Source organism: Apus apus, chromosome 24 (assembly GCF_020740795.1).
Source record: "Apus apus isolate bApuApu2 chromosome 24, bApuApu2.pri.cur, whole genome shotgun sequence".
NCBI classification, from domain to species: Eukaryota; Metazoa; Chordata; class Aves; order Apodiformes; family Apodidae; genus Apus; species Apus apus.
In genome coordinates this window covers 5,192,721-5,216,025 of record NC_067305.1, presented here as the reverse complement: position 1 = coordinate 5,216,025, position 23,305 = coordinate 5,192,721, and the positions used below count along the sequence as shown (strand labels likewise).

The window sequence follows — 23,305 nt, the reverse complement described above, 5'->3', positions numbered from 1 at the left end:
GCAGCGGAGAGGAGTGGGAACGTCTGGCCGTGTGGATCCCTGGGGAGGAGGCAGTTCAGGAGGCACCGATGGGACCTGGGGGGACGCACGTTGGGACCTGGGGGTTGTTGTGGCCGGGGACAGGGACACCCCGGGAGCATTGCGTGCTAGCGGCGGAGCTGCAGGCAGGGGCTGGCGTGCGGGGAGCCGGACAGGCAGGAAAAGCCCTTTTCAGCAGGCGGGAGCAGGAAGCAGCAGCAGTAAATCAGCGCCGATCAGCACCGCGCTCCGTGTCCCGCAGCTGCCCCCGCCCCGGCCGGCCCAGGGACTCGGTGGCCAAGGGCTTCCCGCTCTCCAGCGGGGACAGCCAAGGGCACGGGATGTTCCCAGTCCCCGTTCCCAGCCCTGGAATCTGCGTTCCCCCACCACCACTGGCATCCAGCCACATGTGCAGCAAGCTGTGTCGGGGCTCAGGGCCGGCTGTATTTCCAGCTGCCAATTGCCACGTCTCCAAGCATAGGGGTACATGGGGGGAGGGCAAGTATGGGGAAGGGGACAGGGGAGGGTGGCCCTGGCACCCCCCCCCCCAGCATAGGGTGAGGATGACAGTGGTGCCAGCAGCTCGTTCCCAGTCAGGGTTTGCCATCCGTGCCGTGGGAAGCACCTCCTGGGCTTGTCTTGTTTTCCATGGGCTGCTGGGCTGTTAGCCGCTGTGGAGAGGGCAGGATCAGGTCCCCAGTGCCCCTAGTTCCTCCCCCCAGCCTGGTGGGCTCCCACACCAGCCTCCCCCTCCTCACCTGGGGCTCTTCAGGGAGGACGTGTACTGCTCCAGGATCTTCTGCACCGACCGCTGGATCTCCTCTGCGTTGATTTTACCTGGTGAGATGGAGCCTGAGCTGGGCTGGGTGCTTGGGTGGGGGAGGACACTGTGACCCCCACCCCCAAGGGTGACAGAGGGGCTGGTCCCACTGCAAGCCACCCCTCCAGGACTCACCTGTGTTCCCAAGGAAGCCTGGGTTCCTCAGAACATCTGCATAGGTGTTGAAGGGTCCCAGCCGCCCACTCCCCCCTGGCACTCGTGAGCCTGGGATGTCAAAGAAGGCATCCATCTGTGGAGGAGAGGGGCTGGGGGTCAGCTTGGGGGGCTGGAGGCTTATTTTGGGGGACTGGGGGGGATCATTGCTACCCAGGGTGCACCATGGCCATGCAGGAGTGTGTGTGTGTGCAGAATAAAGTGCGCATGTGAAAGAAAATGCAGGTGCAAAGGGGTGTTTGCAGGAGCACAGGTGCAAAATTGGGTGTGCTGAAGAAAGATGAGTGTGTGAGGTCGTTTGTGGATGCAAAAGAGAGTTGTGTGAAATGGCTTGTGTGAAAGAAAGATGCAGGGGCAAAACTGTGAATGCAGAAGAAAGGGACGTGCAAAGTGGGATGTGCAAAAGCAAGACCTGTGTGCCCAGCCTTGTGTGCTCCCAGCACGGCCTCCCAGGGTGCCTGTGGATGTCCCCATGCCCCGGCAGCTCCCTCACCTTGGAGCCCATGCAGATGCTGAGCTGCTCCTTTAAGCGCCCAGCCTGTGCTGCAGCTTTGCTCTTCTCCTCCAGCTCCTTCCCAAGCTGCCCCTTCTCTGCCAGCAGCTTCTTCTTCTCCTCCTGCCCTCCCTTGACCTGTTTCTCCAAGTCCAGCAGCCTCTTCTCCAGCTCCTGCTTCTCCCCAGAGCAGTTGATGCGACAATGGAGCAGGTTCATGTCACAGACACTTTTCCCCACGTACTTGGTCTCCCGGTCCTGCTGCCAGCGGAAGAGTCCCTCTGTCTGCTGGGTCAACCAGTTGATCTGGTTTTCGGCAGCGCTGCAGCCGTAGGGGTTCAGCACCTCCTTGATGCGCTGGTAGGTGCTGGCAACGTTGCTCAAGGTCCCACACTCGTGTTTCAGCAGATCCAGGTTGGTCCTGGTGGACTCCCAGAGGGTTCGGGTGCTGAGCAGGTCCCGCTGGCAGCTCTCCTGCTCCTGGGTGGTTTTGGTCAAGGTGGCACCAGCTTTGCGGCAGTTTTCCTCCAGCTCCTTCTTGGCCAGGGTGGTCTGGTCCAGCTGGCTCCTCAGCAGAGCCTTCTCAGCTGGGGAGGAGGGGACCATGTTGGGGTGCAGTGTCCTCCCACACCCCAGCTCCCACCCCACATCTCATGGTGACGTTTCTGTCTGGCCTGGGGATGGGGGGGCACCCCCTGTGCAGGCTGTGGTGGATCCCTGAGGGGTGCTGGGGGTTCTCCAGGGGACTGGGAGGGGGGGTCCCAAGGAGGGAGGGACACCTTTGGGTGGGGGAGGTCCCTTACCACTGCAGCTGGAGTTGATAACACTGATGGTCACGTGGCACTCGTCCAGCTTCTTTGCCTGGTAGATGATGATCATCATCATCTCCTGCAGCTGTGGGGGGGTGGGAAGAAGAGGAAGAGGGTGAGGACAACTTCCCTGCCCTGGGGAGGATGACGAAGAGGGTCAGGACACCCCCTCAGCATCACCTCACTCTCCCGGGGGGCTGGGGAGGAGGAAGAAGAGGGCTGTGAGTTGGATACCCATTCAGGGAGGGGCTGCTGTGGGGATGTCAGGACTGAGACCCCCTCCCGGGGTTTGGGGGGACACATTGGTGTCATCAACAGGCTCTGCCTCCCCCCCACGTGCTTGAGGAATGAAGTGAGGTCCAGCACCCATGGGTGGGTACCCAGGTTGGGGGGGGAGGACACTCACCTTGGGGATGGGGTTGGGGACCTGGGTGCTATTGCACTTCTCCAGGTCCTTCTGCACCTTCTGGACAAGGGCCTGCAGCCCCTGCTTCTCCTTGAGGGTGGTGTTGAGGACACGGGTCAGGTTGATGTTCCTCCCACTGAGGGTGATGATCTTGCTGTAACGATCCTGGAGCTGCTCCTCCAGCAGCCGGAGGTGGGTGTCAGTGCCTGCCTGGGCATTCCCGTACACCATGAACAGCACCAGTCCCAGGATGATGAGGAACTGGATGAGGGAGGTGAAGAGGAAGATGTACTTCACATAGAACCCGCAGTCCCGCTTGGGCATCGCCTCCTTGCTCTCCAGACCGAACCTGGCCATGGCGAAGCTGCTCTTCTCCATCCCGACCAGGCTCTGCCCACCCTGTGTCCCCCCCCCAGCCCCTTATCACTGGGGGCCAGGCCGGGGCGGAGCCAGCCCCTCCTGCCGTGTTTATATTGCTGCATTTAATATTTCCTCCTGCCGGGCTCCTTCCTGCCTCTCCGGATGCCTCCGACGCGCCGGGTTATCACGACTGAGCTTCTGTTTGGTGAGAGGACTATTGTTCCTGGTTGCTAAGGGCTGGGGGCGAAGCCTGGGACCCTGCTCACCCTCCCTGGGCTGGAGCCACATGCTCCCCCGGGACTGACGGGTGCCCCAGAATAGCCCCCAGCACGGGGGGTACTGGGGAGTGAATCCCCCCCGGTTGGGCCACTGGCAGTTGCTGGTGGGGTGATGGATGGAGATGCCACCACCTGCACCAGCACCTTGTGTTGGTCCTGGTGCCGCATCCTTGTGGTGGCATGTGAGTCACCACTAGCCCCCCCCTGCTTACCAGTTTGGTGGCACTCAGGGGCTTAAATCCCACAGCTCCAGCTCGTGGAGCAGGGAAAGGTTGTGGCCAGGTCCTTGCTTGCAGGTGAGGTGGCAGTGGACATGGAATGAAGCCACTTGTGGGAACCTGATTGTGGCCCCTGTGGGTGCTGTCACCCCACAAGAGCCACCATCCTGTCGTGGGGCCCAGGGAGCCACTTCTGGTCCCTGTCCCCTGCTGGGGACATCTGAGCTGGGCAGTGACTAAGGGGCAAACACAGACCTCCCTGTGCCCACCCATAAGACCCCCGTGTCCCCAGGCTTCTGAGGAAGCTTCAGCCAAGCAGATTGAACACGGGTGGCCCTGGCCCTGTGTGAGGACAGTCACCAATGCCAGTGTCACTCTCACAGCCACTCAGCCCAGATGGATGGAAAGAGCAGTGGGTTTGCAGCCGTGTTCCCCCCCAAATCCTGCTCGGGGTCTGGGGTCCTCAGGGCCACCACGGACGGGCTGTCTGGGCTGCAGGACGAGCCCCCCCCGGGGTCTTAGCTGAGCCAGACTCTGCTCAGACCCCGGGCGCTGCCCCCGCCGCTGCTGCTTCCTGCCTTCTGGCTGTGCCGCGGTCCCCGGGGACCGGGAAGTGTCTGCGATGGCCGGGATGGTGTCGGGCCTGAATCCATTCTCAGCTACTGCCGTTTCCTTCCTGAGCTGCAAATAACGGTGAGTCACACCCACTGCCCCCCCGTGGGGACACTCCTGGGGCTCTGCCGGACCCCCAGACCCCCTTATGTGGGGGAGCTTCACTGGTGGGATGCTCCCTCTGTCAGTCCCCTCCCCCGAGGGCTCCCCGCAGCCTCCCAGGGCCACTGGGGATCCCAACAGGGTGTCTGACCCCCCCAGCACTGCAGACCCTGCCTTTGTCCCGTTTTCCACTTGACCTCCGGGCTGTACTGAGCCCTCGCTGTGCCGAAGGCTGGCGCGGGGTCATAGGAACGGCTCTTGCCCTCCTTGTCCCGGGCTGCCACGGGTCCTCTCTGGCGACCACCGCGTTTGGGGTGCAAAGATTGCCCGACATGACCACGGGCCACCTCGGGGGGCACGTGGGTGACAGCCCACCCCCCCCGGAGGGAAGGATGGCCGGATGCCTGCCCTCTGCACAGGATACGGCGGCAGGAAAATCTGGCACTTTCCTGGAAACCTCCTTCAAAGAGAATCAAAAGATGATGGGAAGCGGCTGCAGCTGCTGGTCCCCGTGTCCCCCCCTCCGCTTTTGCCCCGCAGCCCTGGCTGGGGGTCCCTGGCACAGCCGGGTCCTGCCCCGCAGCCACTGGGCACCGCGGTGGCAGAGCCCCCGGTTAAAGCCATGGGGGGGGGGGGGCAGGGGGTGATGCCTGAGTGAAGTTGGGGGGGTTGCTGGGATCAGGGGGTGGGGGTGGCTGGGATTGAGGGCATAGCTGGGATTTTTTGAGGATGGCTGGGATTTGGGGTTATGTCTGGGATGGGGGGTTGGCTGGGGTTGGAAGGGACAGCTGGGATCGGGAGGATGTCTGGGATCAGCGGGGGATCGCTGGGATTGGGGGGCACAACCAGGCTGGTGGCACGGGGAGATGTCCTTGTGGGGAGAACAGTTTTTATTGACCAAACGTCTGCCCAATCTTCCCAGTTTATGGAGCACACTGGGAAGGGGGTATCAACGCCCGGAGCTGATGGAAGAGCCGCTCGGAGCAGCCGGTGGGGAACCCATCCCTCGACTGAGCTGGAGCTGAATGTTTGGCCCCTCCGGTCCCACCGTCCTGCTGCGGCGGTGGCATCCGCATCGGGACACACGGCAGCATCGGGACAGGCGACAGGATCGGGACACACGGTGAGATCAGCACAGCTGGGATCGGGACACATGGTGGAGTCGGGACGCACGGCGGGATCAGGACCAATGTTGAGATTAGGACACTCGATGGGATCGGGACACCCGGTGACCACCAGCATCCTCCCTCTGGCCGCGCTGGCTCTGCTGGTTCCCAGTGCTAAGCGGCGCTGTGGGACTGGGAATGATGGGCTCAGCGGGGCGGGGGTGCCCGGCACCCAGCCCCCGCCAGGGCGGGGGTCGGGGGGCTGCGGGGCTTTAGCCCTTCCTGCAAAAGAGAGGAAAGCCGAGGATGAGCCCCCACAGGACCCCCGGCTCCTGCTTCCCTGGGGACACGGGTGACAGCGGCACACACGGAGGGGGGGGTGTCCCTGAGCACCCGGGCTGGCCGCAGCGGTGCAGCCCCCTCCCCAGACTGCCCCCGCCACCCCCCCGGCAAAAGCACCCACAAAAACTACCGGGACGGGGGGCACCTGCGCCCGGTCGCTCGGCCCCTCGCCCCCCGCCGCCGCCACGTCTCCACCTCGGCCGCGTAGTCCCGCCTGTGGGGAGAGCGGAGCCGGGTCAGGGGGTGTCCCTGTCCGGGGGGGACGGAGGGTCCCCATAGGGAGGGAGGGACAGGTCAGGGGAGTGAAGTGGTTGAAGGTGATGAAGGGGCGGGGGGGGCTGTCCAGCCCATGGAAGGGAGGGGGGGACAAGGACCTTACAGGGTGGTCTCAAGCTGCCTCTGCCGGGCCTCGCACTGCTCCCCGCGTCCCCGCAGCGCTCGCTGCTGCTCCGCCGCCTCCTCCAGCTGCTGCCGCAGCCCCAGCGCCAGCTCCTCGCCCCGCGCCAGCTCCTCTGGGGGGGCGACGGGGACAGCGGGGTCACCCCAACCCCCGACACTCCCAACACCCTGCTGGGCACTGCCCCGCAAAGAGCGTGGGGCGGGAAGGACCCCCAGGCAAGGTCCTGGTGCGGAGTGGGGAGGGGGATCTGCACCCCACGCTGCTGCAGCGGTGGGGGTGGATGGACAGAGGGACACGGTGGCAGGGGGACAGGGGGACATAGCGGCCAGACAGACCTCACCTTGCAGAGCTGCTTTGGCTCGGGCCAGCTCAGCCTGCTCGTGCCTCAGGGCCACCACCTCATCCCCCAGCGCTGTGGTGTTGGCCTCCAGCCTGGCCTGGGGAGAGGGGACACGGCAGTGTGGTGGGACAGGGCTGGGCAGTGTCCTGTCTTCATCCACTGCTGGAGCCCTTGACCCTCCTCGCCGCCTCCACATGTCCCCAAGCTGTCCCCATGCTGCTGGTGATCTCAGGTCCTCCCTGTCATGGTTCTTGAAGGGGTAGGGACATGGATTTGAGGAAGATGGTTTAGGGGAGAACTTTGTAGAACAGGGATGATGGTTGGACTCAGTGAGCCCAAGGGTCCTTTCCAACCTGAATAGTTCTATGATTCTAAGATCCCTCATTCCTGGAGGGATTACTCATCCTGGTGCTCCAGGGATGTCACCGGAGCCCTGGGCCACCCAAGCATCTCCAGTGCCTGGGAGGTGACAGAGCTCCTTGCAGCTGGCCAGCCCCGAGGAGCTGGAGCCCTTTTCCAATCTCTCTGGGCCATTGTTCAGCCGGATGAGCCCGGAGGGGGGGTGGGACCCGGCTCTTCCTCAGGGCTGCGGCCATGGCACTGGGGCCAGGCCCTTTCCCGGCCAGGGCTGCAGCTAAAAATACCCTGGAGGGAAGAAAGGGCAGCTGGGCACCGCTCCGACCTCCTCTGCCGCGGTGCGACGGGGTAATTACACGTGTGAGGAGCAGCTCGGTCACGGCTCGGAATAGCTGCTGGGGCCGGTGGGACCGGGGCTGTGCCACGGGACTGGGGGCAGCCGGGGCTCTGCTCTTGGGGTGTCCCATGCAGGGGGCTGACCATGCACCCCCCATCCCAGGGCTCCTCTCCCATTTCCCACCACATCTTTCCAGCCAGCCTTTTCTCTCCGAGTTTTTCTCACCCGCCGTTGCCTTCCCATCCATGCTGGGCAGTTTCCGTGACCTCGGTCAAAATTCCCTCGAGGATGAAGCATCACCCTGGGCTGTGCTCCCCCAGAAGCCCCTCTCATCCCCACCCCCTACATGCAGACCAACCCCTTTCCCCCCCCATCCCCACCAGCACCTACCACCCGCTCCCGGCAGGACCCCAGGCTGACGTTCAGCCTCTCGCCGTCGCCGCGGGCCCGGACGAGCTGCCGCCGCAGGGTTCCCTCCTCCCGCCGCAACCGGGCTCGCTCCCGCTCCAGCTCGGCCACGCGATTCCCCAGCTCCCGGCTCTCGTTGACCGCCCGTTCCCGGCAGCCCCGCAGCTTCCCCAGCGCCTCGGAACGCCACACCATCACCGCCACCGCCACCGTCACCGCCGCCACCAGCACCAGCAGCGCCGCGCACAGTCCCAGCACCTTCAGGGTGGCCTTGGGCACCGCCGGGTCCATGCCGGAGGGGACAAGGGACCCCTGGCTCGCTCTGGCGGTGGCCGCCCGGGCTGTGGCAGTGTCCCCGGGACAAGTCACTCCCTGGGTTGCTGTAATTGCCGCCTGTGGCTTTTCTTTTTTCCTCACCAAACGCCACTTTGGGCTGCGGTTTCTCACAGGTCACAACCCAGAATAGATTTTGTTTGGGCTGGAGGTGGGAGGATGCTCCGTCCCCCCGCTGGCCCTTGGTGACAGCTGCAGGGACGGGCAGGGATGCAGTTGGGGGTCCCGTGGGTGCCAGGGATGCTGAGACTGCCGCCTGCCCAAGGAGTCTCTGCAGCAGCCCCTTGTCTCTGCCGTGCCACAGGGTTGGGGCTCCGGGTCCCCAGGAGCTGCTGGAGTAACAAACCACCGGAATTTTCACAGAACTTTATTGGAAACTGGTTAAAAAAACAAGCCAAACAATCCCTCAGTGGCAAAGTGTCCATCGATTTCTCAACCGTGTATAGTGCAGGGCAGGGCTGTGCCCACTGCCACCCCCAAACCCTGCCAGGCTGGATGGGGACAGTCCCTCTTTGACCCATGTCAGGGGACAGGGAATCCTGGGGGGAGGAGGCAAATATTCCTGCTTCTTCAGGCTCACAGGAGGAGCATCCCGGGGAGGAGAGCCAGGAGGCTGAGGGACATGACTGGAAGTGTGTCCCCACCCGAGGGCCGACTTCCCATGTTCCAGAGCTGCTCCTGCAGGAGCTGGTTCTGCCGCTGGAGCTTGTCCCTGAGGCGGGGACACGGAGAATTGGTGACAGAGAGGGGGGGGCTGGGGGTAGCAGGAGGGAGTGGGGAGGGGGGCTCACCTGGTGTACTGCAGGTCCTCCAGCTGCTCCTGCTGCTGGGCCACTGTTGCCCGGAGCACTCGGTTCTCCTCTGCAGGGAGGTGATGGCAGGTTGGGATAGAGGTGTCCCAGAGGATGGGGATCAGGGTGTCCCAGGGATAGGGACTGGGGTGTCCCATGGAATGGGGATTGGGGTGTTAAAGGGGACAGGAATTAGGGTGCCCAGGGAACAGGGATCCTGGTGGCTGTGGGGATGGGGATCAGGATGACATAGGCAACAGGGATCAGGGTGTCCCAGGGGACAGGGATAAAGGTGGCCCAGGGGACAGAGATCAGGGTAGCCCAGGAGCTCTTGCCTGTGCCCATGCCCCCTGCACCCACCCCTTGCCCAGGACTCACCCTGCAGCTGGGTGACATTGGCTCGTGCCTGCTCCAGCTCAGACTCTTTCACCTCCTGTGCAGGATGGAGGGAAGGGGCTGGGAAGCTCTGCTCCACACCAGCTACACAGCTCAAATTCGGGACTGGGGGCTGTCCCTTGGGGTCCTGCCCCCCACCCCCACCAGCAGCACCCCAGCACCTACCAGCTTCTTCCTGTAGCTGTCCCGCTGCCAGCGGGCTTCAGCGAGGGACCGGTTGGTGAGAGCCAGAGCTTTCTCCAGCCCCACCGAGCTGTTCCCTGCCATCATGGAGTCCACATCCTGGCAGAGCACAGCGGGGATGGTCACTGCCACCACCATGGTGGCCACGATGACCAGCGCAAGGGCCACAGCCACGTATGTCTTCCTAGGTTGCTTGTCCGGGGCATTGTAGGGTTTGTAGTCCTCCATCCTACTGACACTGGCACTGTCCTGCCTGGGCAAAAACACACGGACCCAGGAGGCAGCTCAAGGTTTGCTGCAAAATCGAGTTGTTTCGTTTTTCAGAAAGGGACTTTCCCGGAAATCATGTGGTTTGTAGAGCACGGAGGGGCATGTGGGGGGGGCGGAGTGAATGGCCGCTGGGTTCCCGAGGCCCCTGGCTGGGCTGGCACTGAGCCCCTGCCTGCACTGGGGCTGGTACAGGCAGGGATTGGGCAGATACTGCTGGGGACCCCACAGTGGGATTGAGGGGACAAAGCTGGGGGGGCTGCGGGGCACCTGGGGTGTGAGGCAATAGGGGTAGGGGGTACTCGGGGTACAGAAAATTAGGAGTAGGGGGTACTCAGGTAAGGGGGCACTTGGTGTAGGGGTACCTGGGGTGTAGAGGATTAGGGGAATGGGGTACTGGCAGTAGGGGTTTCATGGGGTATCTGGGTTATGGGGTACCTAGGGTGAGGAGAATTAGGGGTACAGAGTACTCAGAATATGGGGTACCTGACATAGGGGCATGGGGTACCTGGGGTAGGGGGGATTAGGGGTACAGGGGGTAGGGATTTTTTGGGGTGTGGGGTATCTGGGTTACGGTTACCTGGGATATACAAAATTAGGGGTACAGGGTATGGAGAATTAGAGGTATGGAGTGTCCTGTAAAAAGGGGTGTGTCCCCCACGCAGCTTTAGGACCCCCTCCTGCTGCATCCCAACGTTCCCAGGGGATCCCCTCTGCTGCCTGGAGCCTCCCTCAGAGGGACCCTGCACCCACTCTCTGTCCCAGACTTGCCTGGGGGGTTCCGGCTGAGGGATTTTGTGTGTGCAGCCCCTTCAGCCAAGCAACCTTCGCCTGGGTCCCCATCCTGCCCAGGAGGCTCAGTCAGGTAAGTGCACAAAGTTGCAAATTGATTGAATTTGTGAAGGTTTGGAATATTGGTTTATTCCAGGTTTGGAACTGCTGCTGGTAAATCCACTTGGTGCAAACCCTGAGCTCGAGTTAGTGATTCCCGGGGAGCACCCGACAGAGTCGGGAGCGCAAATCTTACCAAAGAGGAGTCTCTGCTTGAGGGGTAGAGAGGTCCAGACCCATCGAGGCAGGGAGCTGGAATTTTCGTCCCTCAAAACTACAAGGCCAGTTTGTACCTACTGACAAGGGGGCCTGGGTCCCACGGCAAGTGCTGATTGGCTCCCTAGTTGAGATGGGGGGTAGGAAGGCCAACTCGTTACAGATGTCAACTCCTCCTCCAGTTTTGTTGATCCAGCCTCTGGTTGAGAGACCTTCACCCCAACCAGCCGTCTGGCAGGTTGTAAAACTTCCAGCATCTCCACTGGGTCCTGAACAGGCAACGAACAATTTCACCATCACCCCCCACCGCTCAGTGTCAGGCAGAAGATAAGAGCAGTAATTAGCCTCATTCCTGGTCCAGGCTGGGACAAGATAAGCACATTGATAAATCTGGACACGGCAAACTGGGCAGTGTCCCCCAGGGGGTACCCGGGGTGGGGTGGATTAGGGATACAAGATATCTGGAGTATTGGGAATTAGGGACGGGGGTACTCTGGGTGTGGGGTACCTGGGGTAAGGTGAATTAGAGGTGCAGGTTACTCCAGGTATGGAGCACCTGAGATATGGAGAATCAGGGGTACGGGTTATTTGGGGTGGGAGGTACCTGGCGTGTGGAAAATTAGGGTAGGGGGTACCTGGGGAATGGGGTTGCCAGATATGGATGTGGGATGCAGGATGCTGGATTCAGGAGTATGAGGTGGGATGTGGCTTGTTCGATATGGGATATAAGATGCATTATATGGGAATATGGATTATGGAATATGAAATATGGAATGTGGAACACAGAATGCTGGCACACCAGGACAGTGGCCACCACCTCACCTTTCCCCCCAGCTCCCGAAATAGCAGCCCCACTCGGGATTTTTATTCTGCTGCTTCATGGGATATAAAAAGCAATGGCTGTGAAATGAAAAACACACAAAATATTTACCAAAACTCAAGTTTTTTGAGTCAGATTTTCAACATCTGGAGAATGAAAAGGCCCTGGCAGATTCGGGAGCTGTCAGCGACCCGGCGTTCGGTGTGTTGTTATTATTATTTATGGCCTGGAGGCTGAGGAGGGAACGAAGGCCAAAGGTTTCAAAAATAGCTCGAAAAACCGGGGCTGGATGTTTTTTCCAGCTCTCTTTGAGCAGCGCGAGATTGAGCTGAGACTGAAAAAATCCAGCTAAAAAGCAATTGGGAGAGGAATGTGCATCAGGCAGGGCTGCCCCGGAGCCATCCCGGCGCTCCGCCATCCCCACCGCGTGCCGGCTCCGGGTCACTTTGGAAAGCAAACGCTCCCGGTAGCCCCTCTCCCTCTTTCCCTCCCCGCCCCCCCCAAAATCCTGGCTTTCAATGGCTTCTTTCCCACAGGACACATGGTGATACCCCCCCCCCCCGGCACCCCCTGCTTTGGGAGGGGTTGGGGTCTCTCACCTCCAGCTTGTCCATGTTCAAGGAGTGTTTGTTTTCCTGCTCCGGCAGGTTGTCCGGAGGGAGTGCCGGGAGCAGAGCAGCCTCTCTTGGCCAGACGGCCTGGAATTCGATGGCTGGATCCTGCCATGGCAGCAGAGACAGGGAGCTGGCATCTCCCGTGTCCCCCTGTGGCTGGGGGATGCTCCGGATGCCCTGGGATGCTCTGGTTCTGAGTCCACAGGGATATTTGGATTTAGGGACTCTGGGGATGTTCTGCTTTGGAGTCTACAGGGATACTCTGGTTGGTGATCCCTGGGGATTCTCCAGGCTGGGGTCCCTGGGGATGCTGCAGTTTGGGGTCCTTGGGGATTCTCCAGGTTGGCGATCCCTGGGGATGCTCCAGGTTGGAGTCCCTGGGGATGCTCCAGTTTGGGGTCCCCAGGAGTGCTCCAGTTTTGAATTCCCAGGGATGCTCCAGGTTAGGGTCCCGGGGGATGCTGTGGCTCAGGGCAGGGTGTAGATCCATTCCCTCCCAGGAGCCCTAGGCAGGATGTGACCCCTGGAGCAGCAGAACTGGGTGCGGTGCAGAGGGTGAAGCCAGTGAGATGGGGGCACATTTTTGGGCCCTTGGGGCCTGGGGCAACTCCTGATCCCCCTCTCAGCCCTCACCCCACGGCTTGGCCCCAGGGAGGGGGTCAGACAGCATGGGCCCCCCCACCAAGCCCCTCTGGGGGGCCAAGAAGAGGGTCTTGGGTGGGTGTTTCTGCTTTTCCCTTTCATCCCTTGGCTGCTCCTGTTCCCTTCAGCCTGAAACGTGGGTTTCTCTCCTATTTTGAGTTGGCTTCTCAGCTGGTTGCTTTTATTATTTTAATTTAGGCACTGTCATTATATTTTCCATTATTTAAAAAAAAAAAAAAGGAAAGAAAGAAAGGGAACGAGCAGCTTCCCAAGGCCCTTTCCAGCTCCTGGCAGCTTTTGTTCCAGGCCAGCCCCGGGACGTGCTCCTGGAACCTCCTTCCTGCGGCCCGTGCACCCGTTTCCCCCTCCCCACGGGGGTTTTGGGGGGGATGCACCCCGATGTGAGGATGCTGGGGGTGGGGGTGAGCAAAGGGGAGCCCCAGGCCCGCCGGGGGGTCCCAGCAGCTCCCCGGGATGTGCCGACACACGGGCCTGCTCAGCTACCTTGGGCTCCAGCCATCCCTAATTGCTGGCGGGGCGGGACGGGAGCGCGTCCCTTCCCTGCTTTGCTGTTCCCTTCTGGATGGGGTCTAAGACGGGGGGGGGGAGTAACAAGAAGCAGCTGGTCTGGGTCAGCGCCCCCCCCCCCCCTTGCCCCTTTCTCATCGCCCACTGTGTGAGATGCAAAGTGCCTCTAGAATCCCATGGTCCAGGAGCTCTCCCGGGATGTTCCCATCCCTGTTGCTGCCTCCTGGGCACTGCTGGAGCTGTATGGACCCACCAGACATGGGTGTGAGGGGGGAGCTCATCCCAAAGCCCGGGCTCCCTGCAGAACTCAGCTTGACCAAAGCTGTGGGGAGACTGAGGGGGTCCTTGCTGTGGTCCCAGCCCCCCACCCAGGGGATCCTTGCTGTGGTCCCAGCCCCCCACCAGCCCATTGTGGAGCTGAGCTGGGAGCATCACCCATGCCAGGGCCAAAAAAGGGTGGTTTTTTCCTCAAAAGCTGTTGCCTTGCTGAAGACCCCTCCATCTTGGCTGGAATTGAGACACAAGGGCTTCTTGTCCCCAGGGCTGGAGATTGTGGGACCCTTGGGATGGGATCTGTGGGTGCAGCTCCTGCATGGAGGGTCCCACCAGTTGGGGGGGGGGGGGGGGGGGGGAGGCGGGGCGTGGAGCAGCAGGAGGATTTTGGCTGTAGCCCCCCCAGCCCAGCCCCTGACCCCAGGCGGTTTTCCAGCCCTCGGGAATGTGGGGCTGGGCTGGACACCCAGCAAGGACCTCCCGCAAAGCCGGCACGTCCCTGGGTGTCCCTGGGACTGTGGGGAGCCCTTGGCACTCCCTGGCACCCCCATGGCTGTCCCCTGCACCCATCACCCCCCATCTTCCAGAGAACCCCATGGCACGATGCCAGAGATCCCCTTGGCTGATGCTGGGATGGGATCCAGGCAGATGGAGCAAGGAGCAGGGGGGAGCACAAGGGGCTGCAAACAGGGGTGTCTGACCAGCTGCTTTTTTGTCTTTTTTTTTTTTGCCCCATTTTTCTTCCCGACACCAGAAATAGCAGCGGAGCCTCAGGAGCTGCTTCCAGCTGCCCTGCCTGCGCAGCTGCCTGTGCCCAGCCAGCCAGATGGTGGAAAACAATCCTGCCTGCTGGAAATCCCTCCGGATCCCAGCTCCTGGGGGCATCTGCCAGCCTCCCCCCCATGGTGGGGGACATGGGGCTTGGTGGGGCAGCCAGGGACTGGCAGCACCCAGGGACTGGCAGCACCCAGGGATTGGCAGCACTCAGGACAGACAGCACCCAGATTTTTTTTTTGGGGGGGGTGTCACCCCAGGATGTGCTCCCAGCACTCCACGTGCCTCCTTCATCCCATGCTGCAGCGTTGCCCACCCAACGCAGTGGGTTCCCATCCAGGTGGGATGGGGGGGAGGGGGAGGACTAGGATTTGGCCACTGGCTTGGCACATGCCCCCCCACCTCCCTCTGTGTCCCCACCCCACCCCCGGGTGCCCCGTGTCCCCTTTGATCTCACCAGCAGCCGCATCCAGTAGAAGAGTGAAAAAATGCCATGATGGGGCCAAAGTGTCTTGTAAAAGGGAAACGTTGTGCTGGGAGCGGGGGGGGGGTTGGCCCCGTAAAAGCTGCCTGTTCCATTACAGCATCCGCCGGGAGCCGCGGGCGGGAGGGGGGCACGGGGCTGGGGGGGGGACACACACATGCCTGTGAACCCACCCGGTGCCACCAGCCAAGGGAGGTGGACAGAAGGACACATTGCCCTTCACCCCAGCCAGGGTCACCCAGGGAGTGCTCAGCTTCTGTGCTGGGAGCATCCCTGTGCTGGGGGGGCTGCCAAGCTGGATGGCCCCCCCCCAGGCTGCCACGTCCCCCATCCACGGGACGCTGGCACTGGTCCCCCCCACACCATTGCCAACAGCCTGAACTGGGCCCAAGGCAAACAGGAGCTGCTGGGACGGTGTTACCGTGCAGGGCGGGAGGAGATGGGGCTGGGATCTGGTATGGGGGGGGGGGTACATAAGTCTGAGCTCCCCCTGCCCCCCCCAGGAGAAGCCCATCAGCCAGGTGGGTGTAGACACAACGGTATATTTCATAATAAATAATGTACAAATCCTCACGTGCCCTGGGCAGGCGCGGGTGCCAGGACCACCGGGTCACATCCAGCCCTGGAGCACCCCAGGAGCTGGGGGGGGTCCCCGTGCTGAGGGGGGGGGGATGGAGGGAGGTTGGGTCAAGAAATGCCTTTTTTGGGATTTTTTTTTTTTTTGCCTGGGATAAAGGTACAGTTGGAACAAAACACTCCTCAAAGGCAAAGTAGGTGTTGGCAGCAGGGTGGGTGAAGGTTGTAGGGACCAAGCCCAGTGTCCCAGACATGTCACCGAGCCCAGCTGGAGACCTGTCCCCACGGCTGGAATGCTGTCACCACAGCCAGAGTTCTGTCACCAGGGCCAGACTGTTGCTACCTCACCCTGCTGGAGGGTTTTTAATCCCCATCTTTGCTTTTTTTTCCCCAAAAAAGACCCCCCCCGTTTCCTGGCGGAGTGCTGGGCAGGGATGCAGAGGGTGGTCCCAGCACCCTGGGCTTGCACCAGTCCCAGCACAGGCACACAGGACCCCCAGTGCTGGGCAGGAGACCCCTCCCCACCCCAGCCCCTTCCCCCATGCTCTTCCACCCCCTCTTTTATTCTAGTTTATTTAAATAACCCCCGGGGGGGCCGCAGCCCCTCCACCGGCACCACCAGTGCTGCGGTCCCGGGGCTGAGCACCAAGAGCTGCCCCGCGTGGGGCTGGGGGCGAGGGCAGGGGCAGCACCGGAGGGTCGGGGAGGGGGTTGCTGGCCAGGCCAGCAGGGGCCTCCCACTGGTGCCCCCCTCCTCACGTCCTGGTAGATCCCCTGCCCCTCTGCCCCGCGGGGTCATGGCGGGAGGGTCCCACTCCACGTGTCCCGTGTGTGTCCCCCCACCTCGGTGGTTATAAATGAGTGCGAGGAAAAGCGAGAGGGGGGGGGAAGGGAGGGCAGAGCTGAGCCGGGGAGGGGGCGTCGTTGGGAGGGGGGGGGTCTGCAGTGCTTACAGCTGCCCCCGAATCTGGCCCGGCCTCTGCCGGCTGCTGGGGGTCCGGCGGGTGGCCGTGGGGCGGGGGGCTTGGGCACCGGAGGCAAAGTCCATGACGTCGGGGGGGGCGCGGCGCAGCTCGCCAGCCCCCATCTCCCGGCGGATCTCGGCCAGCGCCTCGGCTGGCGCCGTCAGCAGCCGCTGGAAGAAGCTCTCCCGCCCTGCCGGCCGCTCCTGGCAGGTGAAGGTGACGGCCGTGCCCGCGTCCGCCCTCATCTCCCGCGAGAAGCCGTCGGAGGTGCCGTCGAAGCAGCGGCCGATGGCGATCTCCTTGGCCAGCCGCGGGTTCTGGTCCGTCACCGTGTAGATGCCGTAGTTGTGACCCAACGGGTCCACCGGGGCCAACATGGTGAAGGCGGCCGTGTGGTTGTTCTCGGCCACCGGCGGGTGCCGGTTCAGGTACTCCCGGAGGAGGCTGTTGACGGCCGTGCGGCGGCAGCTGCCCTGGGGGATGATGGAGACCAAGGTGCGATCCACCAGGCTCTGGTCGAAGAGCATCCCGCTGCACTTGAACTCCACGCAGGCCCCCGAGGTGCTCTCCAGCAGCGGGTCCTGTACGCTACGGGCGTCACGCAGCCCGTAGAGCTGCCCCCGGGTGCGGGGGTGGCTGCCGCCCACGTTTCGGGACCTCACCATGTACTCCTGCGGCCCTTCGATCTGCACCTTGATGAAACAAGCTCTGAACTCCTGAGGATTGGGCCACCACGAGAGGTAGTCACCGGTCCAGGAGGTCAGGTCGCTCTCTTTGAAGGGCACCACATTGTACTCGTACTTGTCCACCTCCACGCGGTAGAAGCGGAGGTGGTTGGCACTGACCGGCGCCTCCTCGCACTCCTCGAGGCTGCGATACGAGTAGATGGGACCGTTGGTCTCGTCAACATTGTTGGGGTCAGGCTTGGCCACATTGATTTGGAAAGCTGTCTTCTTCAAGTTGGGGTCATCGTGGTCTGACCGGCGGTAGCCCAGCTTGCCCAGGTAGGGTTGGGACACCCCAACGGCGTTGGGGTTGAGTTTGGGGCTGGAGGCTACAGCTTCCAGCTCCTCCCCACCCATTGTGGCCGTGACGTAGGCCGAGTAGGCGTCGGGGCGCTGGCTGTCACAGAAAGCGGGCAGGCAGGCACCGTTGGGACCCGTCACCACGCTGTCGAAACGACCCCAGGCCCGAGGGTTGGAGGGATAGCCAGGCTGGGGCTCCAGGTTGATGAGGCTGATGACCACCCCTTCCAGCTGCTCGTAGGGGTTGAACTTCTCGTTGCTGTAGGCCCTGACCTTGACGAAGCAGCGGCGGTCCTCCGGCACGTCCAGGTTGAAGAGGCGCCGCTCCCGGATCTCCAGGTTCCCCACCAGGAAGGTCCTCTCCTCCCTCTTCCCCCGGCTCCCCCCGGCAGGGCTGAGGACCCCCTCCTCCTCCCACAAGCCAGTTTCAGGGTTCAAGGACCACAACTTCATCTTCTGCAGGTGCTCTGGCATCCAGACCTGCCCAGTGTCCATCCGCACCTCCACGGGCCCCGTCTGCAGCGCCGCCCTGCTCTCCCCTTCCCGGAAATCCACAGCAAACATGCCATAGGTCCTCAGGGGGACGATCTCCCCCTCGGTGTTGGCAAAGCTGAGGTCACTGGAGGCAGCACTGGCCGTCGTCATGTCCCTGGGGTCCAGGAAGGTGACACTGGCTTTGACCGTGCCCTTGAAGACCTCCCCGGAGGGACGGAGGAAGGCGCCGGCAGGAAGGACGAGCTCGGCGATGGGCTCCCGCCCGCTCTCCTCTCCCAGTGGGATGGCGTTGCTCCGGCTGCCATCCAGGTCCACCGGTTCCTTCTTCCGCAGCACCTTAACCTCCTGGTAGATGGTTCCGCCACGGCGGTCGAAGGGCAGGACCTTGACGGCATCCAGGAACTTCTGCTGCCGGTCCACGAAGCGAGCCACCAAGCGCTGTGTGTCCGGTGGCACCTCGATGGTGAAGGAGCCCTTGTAGCCGGTGAAGCCGACCTTCCTCCCGCCCAGGAAGATCTGCCCGAAGCGCAGGGGCTCGCCCGTGTCAGCTGCCGTCACCCGGCCCTGCACCAGGATGCGGGGCTGGGCGCAGGGCCCGCAGCCGCACTCGGCCACCACCTTGATGGGCAGCAGGGAGCCGGCGCAGGGGATCTCCCTCATCTCCATCCTCCGCACCCCGCAGCAGCGCCCGGCCTCCGCCCCGCACCCCGACAGCTCCCGGGGGCCCCCAGTGCACGGGGCGGGCGGGCACCGGCCCACGTTGTAGTACCGGGAGCCGGCGGCGTCCTGCGGGCACTCGCTGGGCAGCTCCACCAGGCTGGGCTCAGGCTCCGGCTTGCAGCTCTGCTGGCCCTGGGCTTTGGGGACACAGAGGGGGACACGGGGGGTTAGGGTGACCCACCCAAGTTCACACCCCGTGCTGGGGTGAGGCTGCGGCCGAGGGAGCCCGTCCCCTCCTCACCCAGCACGGTGAGCTGCGCCGGTGCCGAGCGGATGGCGCCCGCCTCGGTGCTGGCCTTGCAGTGGTAGGTCCCAGCCTGCTCTGGCACCAGCCCCCGCAGCACCAGGCGGCCACCTGAGCGTGGCAAACCCCTCTCCAGCAGCGTCCCATTGTGGTACCTGTGGGGATGGGGACGGGCTCAGCCAAGGCTGGAGCAGCTCTGCTCTGGGAGCCAGGCTGGGAGAGTTGGGGTGTTCAGCCTGGAGAAGAGAAGGCTCCAGGGAGACCTTAGAGCACCTTCCAGTGCCTGAAGGGGCTCCAGGAAAGCTGGGGAGGGACTTGGGGCAAGGGTAGGGAGGGAGAGGACAAGGGGGATGGATTAAAACTGGAAGAGGGAGATTTAGATAGGATATTAAGAAGAAATCCTTTGCTGAGAGGGTGGTGAGACCCTGGCCCAGGTTGCCCAGGGAAGCTGTGGCTGCCCCATCCCTGGCAGTGTTGAAGGGCAGGTTGGATGGGGCTTGGAGCAACCTGGGCTGGTGGGAGGTGTCCCTGCCCAGGCAGGGGGTCAGAACAAGATGATCTTCCGGGTCCCTTCCAACCCAAACCAGTCTGGGATTCTGGAATTTGATGGTTCCCCCCCATCCCCCATCCCGGCATTCCGCTCACCAATAGTACTTCTTGGGCACGGGGGTGCCCTTGGCCTTGCAGCAGAATGTCACCTCCTGCCCGGCCACCCGCACCTTGGCCGTGGGGTGCAGCACCATGTAGGGCTTCTCTGCAGGGGAGGAAGGTGGCTGAGAGTGCAACAAACCCTGTCCCACAACAGCCCCCCAGATGGGGATCCCCCCCCATCCTTCAGGGTGCCCATCGTGGTCCCCCCCACCCTGTGATGCTCACCCAGCCTCTCCATCCTCACGTGTGCCACCGCCACGCCGGACCCATTGGTGACAACGGGTGCCAGTGCTGAGGCGAAGCCCTCGCGGTGGACGCTGACGTTGGTGGCAGCATCCAGGCACAGCCCCTCTGCTGTGAAGACCCCCCGGGCGTCACTGCGGGCCAGTAGCACCGGTGGGCGACCCTCCAGGTAGATGCTGGCATCTGGCAGTGCCACGCCGGTGACAGACACCACGGAGCCCTGCAGCGTGTGGCCGGGGCAGGCTGCGAGGGGCACGGCGCTCAGACCCCACCATCGGCAGCAGAACCGCGTGGGTGGGGGGCACCAGGGTGAGGGGGGGATGGTCTGTGTCCCCACACCCCCTAGGGAAGGTACCTGGGCAGGGCGAGGGGGGACATTTCTGCACCTCAGTGGGGCGGCCAGCGCACGGCAACTTCTTGCTTTTCTTGCAGCTCCGGCGCCGGATCCGCTTCCCGGCGCTGCCACAGCTGCGGGAACAGGGACCCCAGGACCCCCACTCCATCCATGCTGACTCTGTGTGTGGGGAGAACGCCGGGTGGGCATCGGGCTCCCACCAAACCCACCATGGTGACGCTGTGCCTGGTGAGCTGCCGTGTTGGCGCGGGGGCAACCACCGCACGCCAACAGTCATTGGCACATGGTGGTTGTCCCCGCGCCAACACGGCTCCTGCTGTTCCCTTGTGCTTCCGATTGTTCTTGAGGACCAGGAGAGTCAGCAGGACTGGTGCTGGGGCTCTTACCTGGGCAGGGGTCAGCACTGCATGGCCGGCGCTCGGTGGCTTTGCCCTTGCACTTGAACTCCGCCAGGGCAGCTCCCAGGCGGGCGTTGACACATCGGCGGGTGCGGGTTTGGGTGCCGGAGCTGCCGCAGGCACGGCGTGAGCAGGGGCTCCAGGAGGACCAGTGTGACCAGTAGATGTGCTCTGGGAAGGTGGGGAAGGTGTTAACTGGGGACACATCACCCACACCCATCCCCTTGGGGTGGCATGTTAGCTGCTGAGATGATGCTCAGCGTTGGTGCACCCAAGGGGTGAGGGCTGGAGCTGGGAAGGGGTTTGGTGGAGCTGCAGCTCCAGCAGGATGTGGTGTGTGTGTAAGGGGGGGGGGGGTGTGTGTGATGAGGGAGAAACGGGTACAGAACCACCACCAAGTTGCCAGCGGGGAGGTGGTGGGGCCAGGAACTCACCCAGCGGGCAGAGGAATCGGATGTGGTAGTTGGAGCAGGTCTTGCCTCGCGGCTGCTCCTTGTTGATGCAGCGAAAGCCTTTCTTGGGGCTGACGTGCACCACCTCGCCCACCTCCTCAGGCAGCTCCCACTCGGTGGTCCGGGCCTGCACGGCCACCGGCCGCGCGCAGACGCGCCCGCGGTAGTAGAAGCGAATGGCGTCCAGGCTCTCGTAGTCCCCGTCCCCCCCGGGGTGGTCGATGTTGAACCACGACGTCCACTCAGCTCCTCCACCTGGGATGGAGCAAACCTTCAGTGCACCAGTGGGGAACAGCACCCCCCCCCCATCCCGGGCTGCTACCGGCACTGGGGACAGCTTGGGGACATTGAAGGCATCATGGAAAGGGGTAGAGGGCACTGGGAGAGCCTTGGGGACACTGCTGTGGGGGGGATGGTGGCACCTCTTGGGTTGGCATGGTGGGCATCACCTGGCACAGCCCCTTTGGGGTGTCCTGGCTGGGTGACACGGTGTCCAGTGGGGGTTTGGGGATGGCCATACCTGCCGTGTCCAGGTCAAGCTCTGCCAGGCTGGGCTCCTCTTTCCAGGGCTTCCCCGCAGTGCTGCCCTTTCCCGGCTCTGAGTCGTTCTCCAGGGGCTCTAGGGGGAGACCAGAGGGTGGGACCACCCAGCACCCTGCCACCCCCTCCCCAGGGCACCAGGACACTCGACGAGCCAGGGGAACCAACATTCTGCCGCAAAGCTCAGCCAGATCTGGGATGGACCCCTGTCCCAGCAGGGTTGTGGAACCCCCACCCACCCTGAGCCCCCCATCACCACCCAGGGAAGGGGGTCTGGGCAGGATTTATCGACTCCCTGGGGCCAGGCTGGGGGTGACACCACCCGGGGTGGCCCAGGACAGGCTGCAGCCTCTGGGGGACGGGCCGAGGGGCAGCTGAGGCTGGTGCCGCGTGGCGAGTCCGGCCGTGCTGGGCCCTGCGCCACGTCCACGGGCTGCACGCCTTGAAATGCTGCCCAACCAGCTCCCGGCTGCCCCGGGGTGAGCTCAGCCCCGGGGGGGGCACAAGGGACAGGGAGAGCAGCCAGGGTGCCCACCCACACACCTGCTGTGCTGGGGCTATGGAACAAACCCGGCATCACAGCGAGCCAACCCAGGAGCCAGCAGGAAATTGGGCTGTTAAACCACAGCTGGGAAGTGGTCAGCCCAGGGGGGCTCGCTGTGTGGGAGGGTGCCCCCCACTCAGCTCCCACCGAGCCATGTCCCATGGGAGTTAACCCCACGGAGCAGCCGGGGTGGCCGAACCAGCCGGAGCTTCCCGCAGGTGCTCAACCATCCGGAGCAGACAGAGCTGGTGGGGACACGGCACCGGGCACGTCCCTGTCCCCCTGGTGACACAGGGTGGGCAAAACTGCCCTGAGCCTCACCAGCACGTCCTCCAGGTGCCAGAGGGAAGTGCCAGAGGGACCATCCATGACCCTGGAGCATCCATGACCCCAGCACACATCTGGCTCCAGCACACATCTGGCTCCAGCACACATCTGGCAAGCACTCAGCCCCATCCCCATCCTGCCCCGCAGCCCCCCAGGAGGGCAGGGATGACCCCCCGCCCCCGTGGTTCCACACCAGAGCCAGCCTTACCTGTAGCCCCAGCACCGTGCAGGGTGGCCAGGGCCAGGAGGGCCAGTGCCAGCTCCCCCATGGTTGCCGGCGCGGCTGCCGGTGACTGCGAGCGCGGCGGCGCCCTGGGTCTATATATGAGCCCTTTCCCCCTCGCAGGCAGCAGCGATCCTGGCACCCGGGCCCGGCGGCGCTGGCTCCGTGTCAGGAGGAAAGTGGGAAGGAGGATCCCTCCCCGCGGCCGGGCTGCACGCTCCAGCCCGGGAAACTTGAGGGTTTTGTTTTTGTAAAGCTGCTAAAATTGGATGCGCTTGGGAATGTGGAGAGGAGGGAAGGCGGGGAGGGGGGGGGGGGGGAAGAAAAAAGGCAAGTGAGGCCAAACTCGGAGCTCCTGTGGCCAGGTCAGGGTGCCAGCACTGCCCTGGCACCCCGTGCTCTGGGGCATGGGGGGCTGGTGGGGCCGGGGTCACCCGTGCTGTGACCTGCCCCACACGGCTGTGCTGGAGCCATTCGTGTCCCTGTGCCGAGGTGGAGCTGAGGCCGGGCACAGCTCGGTGCACACATGGCCCCGACTGCCCTCTGGGGCTGCGGGAGGCAAGGCAGGCAGCATTGCTGCAGCATGGGTGCAAGGGGGGGGGTGGTGGGGACACACACGGGGTCTCCCCCAAATCAAAGCCGTCTCCCACAGCCCAGCTGGTGGAAATCCCAGCACATTCCTGCATTCCCTAAAACTCCAGTGGCACCTGCGGGGGCGGGGGGGGGGGTGTGTGGAGGGGAGGGTGGCAGCTCCCAGGGCTATTATGGGGTCAAGAACATCCTGGGACAGCTTGGGACAGTCCCCAGGGGTGGCT

General features: G+C 63.4%; 3 protein-coding genes across 3 annotated transcripts; all 3 read right to left on the bottom strand.

Annotated features, from left to right (window-relative positions):
* Positions 1 to 165: 165 nt before the first annotated feature.
* On the bottom strand, positions 166 to 3,338 carry PLVAP (plasmalemma vesicle associated protein). The gene is made up of 6 exons (XM_051639469.1): positions 2,721 to 3,338; positions 2,309 to 2,399; positions 1,506 to 2,092; positions 974 to 1,088; positions 777 to 855; positions 166 to 689 (listed from the first exon to the last, which is right to left on the bottom strand). The coding sequence occupies exons 1-6, from the start codon at positions 3,096 to 3,098 to the stop codon at positions 683 to 685; spliced, it is 1,257 nt and encodes a 418-aa protein (XP_051495429.1). The 5' UTR covers positions 3,099 to 3,338; the 3' UTR covers positions 166 to 682.
* A 2,526-nt stretch (positions 3,339 to 5,864) lies between these two features.
* LOC127394172 (uncharacterized) lies at positions 5,865 to 8,222 on the bottom strand. The gene is made up of 4 exons (XM_051639984.1): positions 7,563 to 8,222; positions 6,392 to 6,575; positions 6,118 to 6,250; positions 5,865 to 5,952 (listed from the first exon to the last, which is right to left on the bottom strand). Exons 1-4 carry the CDS (start codon positions 7,869 to 7,871, stop codon positions 5,865 to 5,867), a joined length of 714 nt encoding a protein of 237 aa, XP_051495944.1. The 5' UTR covers positions 7,872 to 8,222.
* Positions 8,223 to 16,257: 8,035 nt separating this feature from the next.
* CILP2 (cartilage intermediate layer protein 2) lies at positions 16,258 to 22,536 on the bottom strand. Its single transcript, XM_051639983.1, has 9 exons — positions 22,476 to 22,536; positions 21,377 to 21,475; positions 20,839 to 21,111; positions 20,393 to 20,575; positions 20,007 to 20,165; positions 19,634 to 19,894; positions 19,403 to 19,511; positions 18,755 to 18,912; positions 16,258 to 18,650 (listed from the first exon to the last, which is right to left on the bottom strand). The coding sequence occupies exons 1-9, from the start codon at positions 22,534 to 22,536 to the stop codon at positions 16,258 to 16,260; spliced, it is 3,696 nt and encodes a 1,231-aa protein (XP_051495943.1).
* Between the last annotated feature and the right edge of the window lie 769 nt (positions 22,537 to 23,305).